Below are 13,577 nucleotides of genomic sequence, written 5' to 3'. Positions count from 1 at the left end.
GTGTATGAGTGTTTGTTTTGTGTTTATAGAGAGATAGATACATACTTAGGAAGGTAAGAAGCCACATATACCTACTGTATATTTCTGCTATTCATAATGGTAAGCGAGAGAGAGAGAGAGAGAGGGAATACAAATCTCTCCCAAAGTTTGCGTCGCTAGCAGTTTTTTAAAACTTGGGTCCTTTCGACTGCTGAAGTCTCATTTTCGAAAATCCTTTTTTTTTTTTTTTTTTTTGAAAAGTTTGGGAATGGCGTCATTATTTTCAGTCTCAGTGTCATTTTTATTTTTATTTTTATTAATTTTGCCCTTGGAGGAATAACTGCCTTTTCTCCTTTTTAAAGTGAGTGGCTTCGGAAGAATACATTTTGGAGTTTTGTGGATAAATGTCTGTTTTATATATATATATATATATATATATATATATATATATATATATATATATATATATATATATATATATATATATATATACAGTATATATATATATATATAGAGAGAGAGAGAGAGACGGGGACGGGTTCTCAGCAACTGCCTAGTAAACTATCTCTCTCTCTCTCTCTCTCTCTCTCTCTCTCTCTCTCTCTCTCTCTCTCTCTCTCTCTCTCTCAGAGCAATGAATACGGCTCATTTCCTGCAAAGCCTGATTCAGCGCACAGCACTCAATCATCCTCCAAAACAGCGGCTCCATCGCCTCTTGATTCTTTGCCTACGAGAATTTCTTTTGGTGCTTCTTAATTCCACCCGTTATCTCTTTTTAATTTCGCTGAGTTTCGTAGAATTTCGTTGAGTTACTTTGAGTCTTTTGGGTTTTCATAGGTTTTTGTTGAATTTACTTGAATTTAGTTAGTATACTTAAAATTCATTACCGCGAGGGACTTTGAGACGTTGTTTGCTATTTCGTAATAACTCTCTCTCTCTCTCTCTCTCTCTCTCTCTCTCTCTCTCTCTCTCTCTCTCTCTCTCTCTCTCTCTCTCAACGGGTACAAAAAGTTTATGTCCGTACGTTTTTTTTATGATATTGTCTGCTTGCGTGTTGATAGTTTTGAAAGAGAGAGAGAGAGGTTCTCATCCGCGTCCTATGCCGTTTCTTCATGTCATCCATATTCATCCATTTGTTCTCACCTCACCCGTCTTATTTTCTACTTCATTCTTTTCCTAAGAGAAGGACAACCCCCCCCCCCCCGCCTTCGTCCTTCTCCCCATCCACCCCTACCCCAGGGGGACCCCCTTAGAACCCCCTCACCCCTTCGTCCTTTTCCCCATCTACCCCTACCCCAGGGGAACCTCCTTACCCCTTCGCCCTTCCACCCCTACCCCAGGGGGACCCCTTAGAACCTCCCCAACCCTTCGCCCTTCTCCTCATGCACCCCTACCCCAGGGGAACCCTCTTAGAACCCCCTCACCCCTTCGCCCCTTTCCCCATCCACCCCTACCCCAGGGGGGACCCCTTACAACCCTCCCCACCCCCCTTCCTTCCTTCCTTCCTTCCTCTTTTCCTCCTTCCCCCCTACCCACGGGGTGATTCATCGCTTGAGAAATATCGGCGAAATATCGGAAAACTGCCGATATTGGCTTCGATTTACGCGTAACTGGCGCCGCTTTTCGTAAGCAGACGGACGGCGGCGCCTTCCCCATCCTCGCGTCTTGTGAAATATGCGCCCGTGGCTCTTGTTTTTTTTTTTTTTCGGTTTCCATACGCCCATATATACGCCCACAAGGATGGCCTGGCCTTGTGGCGTCTGTCGTTTCTCGAGTACTTTTTATTTTGTTTTTTTAACCCTTCTTTTTAAGGGTTTTGGAACTTGTGGAGATGGTGTATGTGTACATGTTTGTGGTTGATTTATGTATGTATGTATGTGTATTTGTTCGCATGTGTATGTATATATGTATAACCCCAAAAAACAGTTACTTCTGGGAATTACTAAAAATTTATGTGATTTGTTTACTTAAAGGCAAACTGCAGTTGTTTACCAATTATTATTATTATTATTATTATTATTATTATTATTATTATTATTATTATTATTATACTTTACCTTAAAGTGGGTTTAATTACTGAGAGGGAGACGTGCTGGCAGACATGGGGAATCTCAGTTTGAGAGAGAGAGAGAGAGAGAGAGAGAGAATTAACGAATCGTAGTTGGGGATTAACGAACTGTGATAACGGATTAATGAATCGCGATAATCAGTGACAAAAAGTACTTGCACCCTTTAGCATGACTGTTTCATTGAATGCGCCCTAGTATCTCTCTCTCTCTCTCTCTCTCTCTCTCTCTCTCTCTCTCTCTCTCTCTCTCTCTCTCTCTCTCTCTCTCTCTTTGTTGTCGTGTCATTTTCAGGAGTATGTTGCTCAAGGCGAATTTCCAGGAAAAAGAATATTTGTTGTAATGGGAGAGCCCTCGTTTCTCTCTCTCTCTCTCTCTCTCTCTCTCTCTCTCTCTCTCTCTCTCTCTCTCTCTCTCTCTCCTTCGTATTGCCAAGGTTTGATATTGCTTCATCTTTTCTTCAGTTTTTTTTAATAATTTTTCATTATTTTGTTTTTTGGGAAACATAACCTTTCATATAGTACCAGATTTATATGTCGAATTTTTATAAAATTGTTCGTATTTCTTTTTTATTCATTTTAACCTTTCTCAAATTTACTCCAAATAACCCTATATGCTGCAAAGGTTCTGCAATATATATATATATATATATAGTATATATATATAAACATGTATTAATTACTTCTCTTTCATGCCCTTTTATTCACAATAAATACCGTAGGAGAATAACTATTAGTGTAAACCAAATGCATCCTCTATGTCATTTGGGATTTTCACTCTTAATTAGTGATGTGTTGCAAACGAGTCTTACGTCATTTGCCTTAAGTAGGTTGATTTAATATAAATATTTATTCTCTCTCTCTCTCTCTCTCTCTCTCTCTCTCTCTCTCTCTCTCTCTCTCTCTCTCTCTCTCTCTCTCTCTTTTAGCTTTCATTCATTCTCGTTTGAAAACTATATATATATACAGTATATTACATATGAAGTACATACAAAACATTTTATATACACACACACACATATATATATATATATATATATATATATATATATATATATATATATATATATATATATATATATATATATATATATATATATATATATATTAGTGGATTTAATTTTGCCGCAAAATATATATTAAAATTATTTCAGATAATTAATTAAAATTTCCGACTTCCGTCTGATATCACGTAATTATCAACCTTGATTATTTCATTATATATAATTATCCACCTCGATTATTATATCATTAAAATAACAGTTACGTGGAATTTGCGACATTGCGACGGAAATGCCGGTAAATTATATTTAACGTAGGTACCCATAAATTAAGTATTTTCCTTCGGGAAAACACGTTTTCTTTAGTAACGTTTCTCATCATAGAAAACGATTCATAGAAAACGGTTCCACATAAACAGTCCCAAGGTATTTGAATAGGATAAATAAAAGCGTTGAGTGTCATGGCGTTTCATTGTTTAATTATGCTTTATTTCAGTGTTATAGATGTGAATTGCATATCATGATTACATTAATATTCTCACAGAATAATTATAAATTAATCTCTGATTTGGTTAAACGTAAGAAACCTTTGCTACGATAATGAATTATATTAATAATAACTCACTTCAAAAAGGGTTTACGTATTACTATGTTCGTATGATTCTGCCGTTAATATTGGTACTGTTGAAAAGTAATAACAGTTATTTATTAACTGCTGTTTTAATGTTAATATTTATAATAAAATTAATAACAATTTGTTACGAGCTGTAATAATTATTTGAAATTACTTTTAGGCCCGATTATTATTATTATTATTATTATTATTATTATTATTATTATTATTATTATTATTATTATTACTTTACTACTACTACTACTATTATTATTATGTCCTTTGCTCACTGAAATAGAGAGAGAGAGAGAGAGAGAGAGAGAGAGAGAGAGAGAGAGAGAGAGAACGCGTTACATAGAAACATGAAGGTTATACTGACAAACGACTTAAATCTATATCACAATACGCTACACACTCCTTGCTACTTTTGAAAATGAAAGTGGATTAATGATGTACAATAGCTTTCATAACCAGCTTATTTTTTTACAGTTGTAATTAAAAATGAATCATACACTTAATGCAGCCTAAGTCAGAAGTCTCTGATGATAATGGATTGTTTTTTTTTTTGGGGGGGAGGTTTGTCAAAGCGAAGACCAGACCTTAGACCAATGTTTACCGTGAAGAAGAGTTTCCCAAACTGCGCGTCCCATTCCAGTTGTTGTTTTGTTGTTTTTGTTGTTTTCATGTCGTTGTGGTTGTTTGAGATGAATCCAGCATACACAGGCACGGGCTCTTGCTTCTGAAGCTGCAGGATATTCTAGAATTCTCTCGTTCGCGACGAGACAACACGACGGCTAATGGTGGACACTCGCTCGAACAAACTCTTCTAACTCGTGATTGGATTTAATTATTGGATTTAAATGACATTTTTACTTAACATAACTGCATCAGTGTCAGTGCCATGGTATAGCTGAGTCATTTTTGACAGTGGAGAGAAAGACGGGAGTCTTCTAGAAGCATCCCTAGAACACAAGGAGGACCTGGAAGTCGTCTTCTTAGGCTTAGGCTCTAGAGGACCACTAGAGCACAAGAGGACCTGGTAGTCGTCCTCTTAGGTTCTAGAACACAGGACCTGGGTCGGAGGCTCTAGAACACAAGGAGAACCTGGCAATCGTCTTCTTTGGCTCTAGAACACAAGGAGGACCTGGTAGTCGTCCTCCAGAACAAAAGGAGGACCTGGTAGTCGTCCTCTTAGGCTCTAGAACACGAAGAGGAGAGTCGTCCCACAAGGAGGACCTGGTAGTCGTCCTCTAAGGCTCTAGAACACGAAGAGGACCTGATAGTCGTCCTCTAGAACACAAGGAGGACCTGGTAGTCGTCCTCTTAGGCTCTAGAACACGAAGAGGACCTGGTAGTCGTCCTCTTAGGCTCTAGAACACAAGGAGAACCTGGCAATCGTCTTCTTAGGCTCTAGAACACAAGGAGGACCTGGTAGTCGTCCTCCAGAACACAAGGAGGACCTGGCAGCCGTCCTCTTAGTCTCCAGGGCTGGCTGAACGTCTCTTTAGAATATGGGGATCTGACAGACGAAGTAGTTCTTTTCCCAGCAGTCCGTGTGTCTCCAGAAAGGCTCGTCTTCCGTCAGCTGCGTCATGGCGCAGTTGTAGTTCTTCCGAGGCCACTGGCCGTTCCAGTCCCATTTGCCCTCGTCCCCCACCTTTGTGCCTGGGAATGAGGAGCAGTTTCAGGAATTGGGTTCTTGGAATGAAGAACAGTGGGAGGATTGGTTTCCTGGTGATGGGGAACAGTTTGGTTTTCTGGGAATGAAGAACAGGAGAACAGTTTGGGATGAGGAAATTGGGTTCTTGGGAATGAAGAACAGTTACTGGGGATGAGTTTGGTTTTCTTGGGAATGAGAACAGAACAGTTTTCTGGGAAGGAACAGTTTTGGGTTCTTGGGAATGAAGAACAGGTAGAGAATTGGTTTCCTGGGAATGGGGAACAGATGGGGGAGAATGTGAGGATTGGGTTCCTGGGAATGGGAGAGAATTCAAGGATTTGGTTCTTGGGAATGGGAAAGGTACTAGGATTTCCTGGGAGTGGGGAGGAATTCGAGGATTGGATCGTGGGATTGGGGAAGTTTGTGAGGCTTTGGTTCCTAGAGCAAGGAAGAATTCTAGAATTAGTTGTTGGAGAACGAGGAATAATTCTAGAATTAGTTGCTCGGGGACTAGAAAGAATTCTAGAATTAGTTGCTGGAGAACGAGGAATAATTCTAGAATTAGTTGCTCGAGGACTAGAAAGAATTCTAGAATTAGTTGCCTGAGGAGTAAAAATTCTAGTATCCGGTTCCTAGGAGTGGGTAAGAATAAGAATTCAAGAATAACTTACTAGGTTAGTTATGAAATACAAGAAACTTAAATATTTTTTACAATTAGCAAAGCCAGAATGACAGCAAAACTTGAGGGGCGGGGGTGACATCTTTCAACAACCTTTCCAAACTGCCTTTCAAACCGTGCGAACTGCATTATACCAACCAACCTCGCGGGGGGGTGGGGGGGACTTACCGTCCGAGTACTCCCAAGGCATGTCGTAGGAGGGCCTCCTGACGCCGATGAAAGCCTTCCAGATTTTCATGTCCCACATGATATTCCAGATCATCTGATCCATGTCGTCGTTCTGTTGTAATAATAGATTATTATTAATATTATATATTTCTGAAGGTTATAAGAGGAAAAATTATGGATCATGTCAAGATTAGCGAACCCGCTCACAGCAGGCTCGCTATTCTTGACAAGAAGATTATTGGGTTCATTATTCTTTACATGGGAATAATCGGGTTTACTGTTCTAGGCATGAACACTTCAGTGCCAGACATTTGATCCCCCAGGGGCTAGCACTAAACAAGGCGAAATACATTTGACACCCCCAGGGGCTAGCACTAAACAAGGCGAAATACATTTGACACCCCCAGGGGCTAGCACTAAACAAGGCGAAATACATTTGACACCCCCAGGGGCTAGCACTAAACAAGGCGAAATACATTTGACACCCCCAGGGGCTAGCGCTAAACAAGGCGAAATACATTTGACACCCCCAGGGGCTAGCACTAAACAAGGCGAAATACATTTGACACCCCCAGGGGCTAGCACTAAACAAGGCGAAATACATTTGACACCCCCAGGGGCTAGTACTAAACACGGCGAAACAGGAGATGAATCACTTTTTCGCCGTGTTCAGCACTAGCCCTCACTTGGAATTGGAGTTCGAACCGGAGAGGGTTGACCATTCTTTACAAGGGGATCATTGGGTTTACTGTTCTTGACATGGAGATGTTGGCTTCGCTAATCTTGACACGATCCAGAATTATTATTATTATTATTCAGAAGATGAACCCTCTTCGTATGGAACAAGCCCACCAAAGGGGCCGTTGTCTTGACAATCAAGCTTCCAAAGAGTATTCTCACGTTCATGCGAATTGCCAGAAGGTAATGGGAAATACAGAAAGGAGAGATCAGTTATTAGAAAAGAAAAAAGATATAAATGAATAGATTTCATGAGTAAATAGTAAAAAAACAAATACATTTTTAAAATACGAGGTGAACTGTTCTAAGGTAGCAATGCATTGCATCTTCCTCAGGGAGACTGTCCCACAGTCCAGCGGTGTTAGGAATAAAACAAGCGATGGTCTCACAGTGTTGAATAGTTCAGTGATGGTGAGCATCAGTAAGAATTAATGAGTGACGAAGATGATGATGATTGCATTATTATTATGATGATAGTGAGGACCAGGCTGATTAACATAGGGCTGGTGATTAATTTTACGTGGCTAAGAACCAATTGGTTACTTAGCAACGGGTTCTGGAATCACATTATAGCGAGAAATGATCACCAGAAATATTCCTCTAACTCTTCATCAGCCGGGGCGGAATTGACGATGGCACTGTTAGTAGAAGTGGTATCACTTATAATAATAATAATGAGTGTCCCATGCTCACCTTGATAGCGGCTAGGTTCCCATTCTCTCGACCGCACGCCTTGGCAGCGTCCAGGGCGTTCATTCTCGTGGTGGACACCTTCAGGTAGGTCGTTCCGTAGGTGTAGTACCCGTCGTCCTCGGCTGCAGAAGTGAATAGGAGTTGTTTAGAACCGCTAAGTACGTTGAACCATTCCTGGTACATTTTAGGAGTCACTAAAGGGTGTTTGCGGCGTTCCCTAGGCACCTAGCTGCACCCTTCACTTTGTATATAGCCTTACACTTTACTTCCTTCCCCCCCAACCCCAACCCTCTTCCCTTCCTCGGTATTGCTGTCCAGCATCTTTAACTGTTACTTCTTACTGAATATAGAATTTAGGCCCAAGGCCAAGCACTGGGACCTATGAGGTCATTCAGCTCTGAAACGGAAATTGATAGTAAAAGGGTTAAAAGGCGTAACAGGAGGAAAACCTCAAAGCAGTTGCACTATGAATCAATTGTTAGGAGAGGTTGGAAAGTAAGATAGAAGAAAAATATGAAAGGAGGTACAGTTAAAGAAATGAAATGGGTTGCAGCTAGGGGCGCAGGCACCCTGCAAAGAACCTCGAGTAATGCCTACAGTACACCACGTGAGGTCCACTTGTGGCACTACCCCCCTACGGGGAGTTCCACCTTTAGATCCTTTTGTTTCATCTTTATTTTTTCAATCTGTATACCTTGCTGTCCAACCACTCTTAAGTTCTTCTTTTCACCGAATGGCGTTGAATGGCCGAGTGCACCAGTGCTTGGCTTGACAGCCAAAGTTTCAGATATCAGTCAGTCAGTTCCTTTATGGGGACGACTCACGAATGGGAAGTGTGGAAGCTGTTTAAATGTAAATTAAATGTGCAGCACAAATCAGAGTTGCTGCACGCTGTAAATGGATGGACAATAATGACACACACACTCGCACACATCAAGGAGAGAGGTTTCACTTCAGTGAGGATTATACCAATTCACAGACCAGAATAGAGGGGAAGGTTTTAGCCTAGGAAAGGAATGCTGAAAAGACACCACCAGCTTACTCTTCATCCTGATGTAAATCCTGTAGCCGTTGTTCTTGACAGGCGGCACTCCCGGCACCAGCTCATACATGCGGCACTTCCTCTCGAAGGCTGACACTGCGTATGCGTCGCAAGTCGGATGCTGGAAATGGGTACAAAGAGACAGACGTTGAGGGTCTTACTAGCAGGAAGACCACCTTGAGTTCAGTGGATGTCTTCCAGCTTGAGATTAATGGGTGAGGAAGGTAGTACTAGTATAAATTTAAGGGATTTTGGAATTGGGAAGGCAGACTAGAAAGTCATATTGAGGGTCTTATTAGTAGGAAGACCAGCTTGAATTTAGTGAATAAGGAAAGCAATAGAACAAACAGAAGTAGGAAGGCAGACGTAAAGTCTGATGAGGGAATGGGGGTAATGTGAGTGAAAAAAATGGCACATATAACTTGGAAAATGTTGGTAAAATATTCCATTTCTGGGATGTTCAGGTCAATAATAGTAGACTCTGCCTAAGGTAAGCCTGTGAAATGCTGGACTTACGAAAGGTATGCGTAGTCATATATAGTCTAAGTTTTGCTTCAACTGTAATTAAGGTAAATATTCAGTCTATGCTTGGAAGGTGCTCAAGTTAATTGTAAATCTTTGCTCCAGAACTGCTTAGATTGATTTTTAATCCTACGCTTCAAAAACGTTGAAATTAATCTCTGATCTTTGGCTCAGAGATGCTCAACTTAATTCCTCAAAATCCTGCATGTATGATGTGCTGGCATATAATATCATGAATGTTACAGCAACAAGAGTCTAGGCACTGCATGCAGTTACAATAAGGAAGAACATACTACCCTAAATACCACTGTAACAAAACTTGGAAGCACTGTGGGCAGTTCATGACCCTTGACACTTGTTACTCATTAGTTTAACCCCTGAATACAAGACAAGTTCACAAGGAAATACCTCATCTTAATGCAAAATATATTAAGCAAGAACATATTTCCTTAAATACCACTAAAACAAAAGTTAGAAACACTGTGGTCAGTTCATGACCCTTGATATTTATTCTTCATCAGTTCAACTCCTGAATACAAGACAAGTCTACGAGAAGACGCATAGCACCTTAATGCAGTGGTGTTTAACTCTTGAATTCAAGTCAAGTTCATGAAGGAAATCCTCACCTTATAGCAGTATTTCAAACAGTCTTCAGGTGCCATGATGTTGACGGTCTGCATAGGATTGGGCAGCCATTTGTTCTCCAGGCTCACGCTCGTGTTGAAGGTGCCAGGTTTCGCCCAGGCTGTTCTCGCGGCAGCCAGGAGGAGAAGAGTTGCCAGGAGCCTCCCGACGGAGAATGACAGGGTGAGCGAGATGGCATCCGTGCTTCCCATCTGGGAATGTGGAGTTGACTGTATATATATATATATATATATATATATATATATATATATATATATATATATATATATATATAATATATATATATATACATATATATATATATATATATATATACATATATATATATATATATATATATATATATATATATATATATATATATATATATATACATATATATATATATATATATATATATATATATAGAGAGAGAGAGAGAGAGAGAGAGAGAGAGAGAGAGAGAGAGAGAGAGGCTTTCTGAATATCAGGAACAGGATTCAGAATGGTTGATTGCCTGTAATGTATTTGTTTTGGCGTAACAGTGACAAGGGTCGCTTGCAGCATACGTTAACGATCTAGTACAAGTGACAACGATTCATAATATGACCTAAAACCAACGGAGTATCTCTCTCTCTCTCTCTCTCTCTCTCTCTCTCTCTCTCTCTCTCTCTCTCTCTCTAAATTGATCCCAATTATAAGAAAACTAATGCCCAAAGCAATGAAGTTATTTATTTAAATTGTATATACACTATATATTTCACTGTAACTTCTGAAAAATCATACGAAAATAAAAGTGGAGGATTTAATTCGGGATAGCGTGTACTGGACAACCCCCTCCACCTCCTCCTCCTCCTCCTCCTCCTCCTCCTCCTCCTCCTCCTCCTCCTCCTCCTCCTCCTCCTCCTCCTCGTCCTGCGTTGCCCCTCGCAACTGTAAATAAATATAAATTCACGAAAGCAGACCAGTGCCTGGTGACCACCTGATGTTGTTTCGCAGTTGTTGTTGAGTTTGCTGCTGTTGTTGCGTTTGCTACTGTTGTTTTATCGTTGTTTATTCGCCAAAACAGATAATTCGTGTGATTTACGTTCACCTCTGTAGAACCTTCTTCCATCAGTTATTGTGTTATGTCTGTGTCTTACTTTCCTAGGTATAATAAGTAAGAACATATAGACGAAATATATATATATATATATATATATATATATATATATATATATATATATATATATATATATATATATATATCCTTATATATATATATATATATATTTTGATATATTGTATATATATATATATATATATATATATATATATATATATATATATATATGTGTGTGTGTGTGTGTGTAAGTATATAAATCTAGTGGGCATTGTAGTTATTACAATTACATTATATATATAATATATATATATTTATGTATATATATAAATTGCACATTTTTATATTAGACCGAAATCGAATTAAGAAAAGACAAATATTTACACAAAAACGTTCGGATTCAGGCTTCGAATATAAGACACGATGGGAACACGTAAGAAACTTGGGCTCGTAGATTTCAGGATTCACGTCAAATAAGTAGTAGAAGATTTCAGCCCGTTCTACTTTCGGTCTCGATTACCCTACCTTTTGCGACGCCAGATAATACGTAAACAAATCCAGTCAGTCAGTTCAGGGCTGCTATAGTGGCCACAAGAGCGTGTTCAAATGGAACCTTCGCCAACAGAAAACAGCTCTTTTTTATTCCGACTCTTACCTTCTCGGTTCTCTAGAACGATAGCAAGAAACTTCCTTAACAGACAGGCAGAGAGACGGCGTCTGTTTCACATCCTTGTTCGTCACAGACTAATCTCAAGTTATCCGATTGCCATGGTTCTTAAGTGATTGTTATTGTGTCGCCGTCATGACGACTGTGACGTCATCATTGGCTTCGTGTATATACACTAGTGCTGACTCTAGTCCTGGGTTCGACTCGACTCGAGTTAATAGTTAAATAATTGATTTAATGCCAATGTTCATTAAATAAGATATTCTCTTGTCTAGGTCTAGTTAATTACACTTGTCATTGTGTCGGTGGCATGGCGACTGTGACGTCATCATCGGCTATACGAACGCCAGCGCTAATTCTAGACCTAGGTTCGATTCTGGTCATATTTGATTTCATTCTTGTGTCTTTTTTTAACTCTTCTTTTGTTTAGGCTTAATTAGGCCTAGTTAATTTGTTGTTTTAAATGGCGACTTTTGTAATACTGTTCCAATTTTTTGGCATACAGGTTTCTCTCTTCTTATAGGCCTATATGATTTCAGTTCATGTTTTACATTAAGTTGGAAAGTGTGTGCTTAAATACATATATACATACCTATATACATATACACACTCAGTACGTCAGCACCGTATGCATATATGTTCGTAGGTGTGATTATATGTTTATTCATAATTAATACTTAATCAGACACCTGTCGAGTCGTATGGGCATTTCAAAAAGCATCTTTACGTACATGTGAATGAATCTCGGATCCCCGTTTTACTCGCACGTTGTGATTAGCATATGATTTATTGATCGGATTTAGAAAGGTCACCTGTCACGCGTTGGCCAACTGAACTGCGCCTGAGAGCGAGATATAGTATGTTATATAGGGCAGTTAAACTGAACGGCGCCTAGACCTATATATGTTAGAATTCCTGAACTGCGCCGTAGAATTAGACGGTTTCTGTCATTTAGACATTGAGACGTTTTCTGGTCATTAGCCCTAATGAACGGCGCCGTAGAATTGTGGTTCTTTTCGCTCAGTGTCTTGAGAAAAGCTTTATATAGAACGGGGTGTTTGTCACGTCTACTAACTGAACGCGGCCTGAGAAACTCCCGTTGCGTGTATGGCCTTGGTGACGAGAAATGTGTCGCTACCAACATTATTTAAAGGCCAGTTTCACACTTTCCAGAACACTTCCCACTTCTGCGCAACTCTTTGCACCTTGGCTATCACACTTTATCGTGTATATTTCATACTTTCTCTTCTTTGGCTACTAATATGCCCCTATCCCCCTTTCACACTTTTTTACACTTCGAACCCACCCCAGTGACCTCCCCACCCCACCCACCTTTCACACTTTTTCCACCCCACAGTCACACTTCCCTCTATACCGTTCACACTAGCGTGAAACACCCTTCACACTCCCGTCTTCATACTTTCCCCATTCCACATCACACTTTTGTATCAGTGATCAGTTTCCCATCTCCATTGCGGTAAGCCTTTTTTTTTTATATAATGTCTCATTTCAAATTTTGTATTATTATATTTTCTTGACATTTCGTTGAATGTCAGTTATGATAAGTATGCATTCAAGGTCTCTGTCACGTTTTCATTTCAAATATTCAGTCCATTCTTTGAAGCTGACAAAAGAATTCGAACTCTAAAAAAAAAAAAAAAAAAAAACATCGGTCTAATTCAGTTATCAAGAAGCGTTTGGCCTCGAAAATGAATTCCTTCGATATTCACCGTTTAAACTTAATCAGTCATTTCCTTCTTGGCCAGAGATTTGTATTTGAACAAAGATATTACTTACCTATTTTTATGAGTATTTGAAACTGATATTAAGCGTTGGAACGTGATGTTAATTTCCTTGAACTGAGCAATAAGCGTTGGAAAGTCTGGGCGTTACGGTTACTGCCTATCTTCTCAGTGTGTGTGATGCTTTTAAAATTTGCTTGCCTTTAGCTATATTTGTTTAATATTTGTGCAAGCTTAATGCAGGGAAAGGTTAGCTGTTAAACTGGTTAATGATAATATTAA

The 13,577-nt window shown here is 39.4% G+C and overlaps 1 protein-coding gene across 1 annotated transcript; it reads right to left on the bottom strand.

Moving 5' to 3' along the window:
• Nucleotides 1-4,894: 4,894 nt before the first annotated feature.
• Nucleotides 4,895-11,632, bottom strand: LOC136852724 (uncharacterized). Its single transcript, XM_067127645.1, has 6 exons — nt 11,542-11,632; nt 9,787-9,996; nt 8,639-8,759; nt 7,597-7,718; nt 6,166-6,277; nt 4,895-5,323 (listed from the first exon to the last, which is right to left on the bottom strand). Exons 2-6 carry the CDS (start codon nt 9,994-9,996, stop codon nt 5,163-5,165), a joined length of 726 nt encoding a protein of 241 aa, XP_066983746.1. The 5' UTR covers nt 11,542-11,632; the 3' UTR covers nt 4,895-5,162.
• Between the last annotated feature and the right edge of the window lie 1,945 nt (nt 11,633-13,577).

This window comes from Macrobrachium rosenbergii, chromosome 26 (assembly GCF_040412425.1).
Source record: "Macrobrachium rosenbergii isolate ZJJX-2024 chromosome 26, ASM4041242v1, whole genome shotgun sequence".
Classification (NCBI taxonomy): Eukaryota; Metazoa; Arthropoda; class Malacostraca; order Decapoda; family Palaemonidae; genus Macrobrachium; species Macrobrachium rosenbergii.
Note: the sequence above shows the minus strand (reverse complement) of the source record. Positions and strands in the feature narration are given on the sequence as shown.

Coding starts and splice junctions, on each gene's coding strand:
- LOC136852724 (XM_067127645.1), bottom strand. CDS start 9,996: ATGGGAAGCACGGATGCCATCTCGCTCACCCTGTCATTCTCCGTCGGG. Junction 7,719..8,638: donor GATTTACATCAGGATGAAGA/GTAAGCTGGTGG, acceptor TCACTTCTGCAG/CCGAGGACGACGGGTACTAC. Junction 5,324..6,165: donor GCCTTGGGAGTACTCGGACG/GTAAGTCCCCCC, acceptor CCTCATTCCCAG/GCACAAAGGTGGGGGACGAG.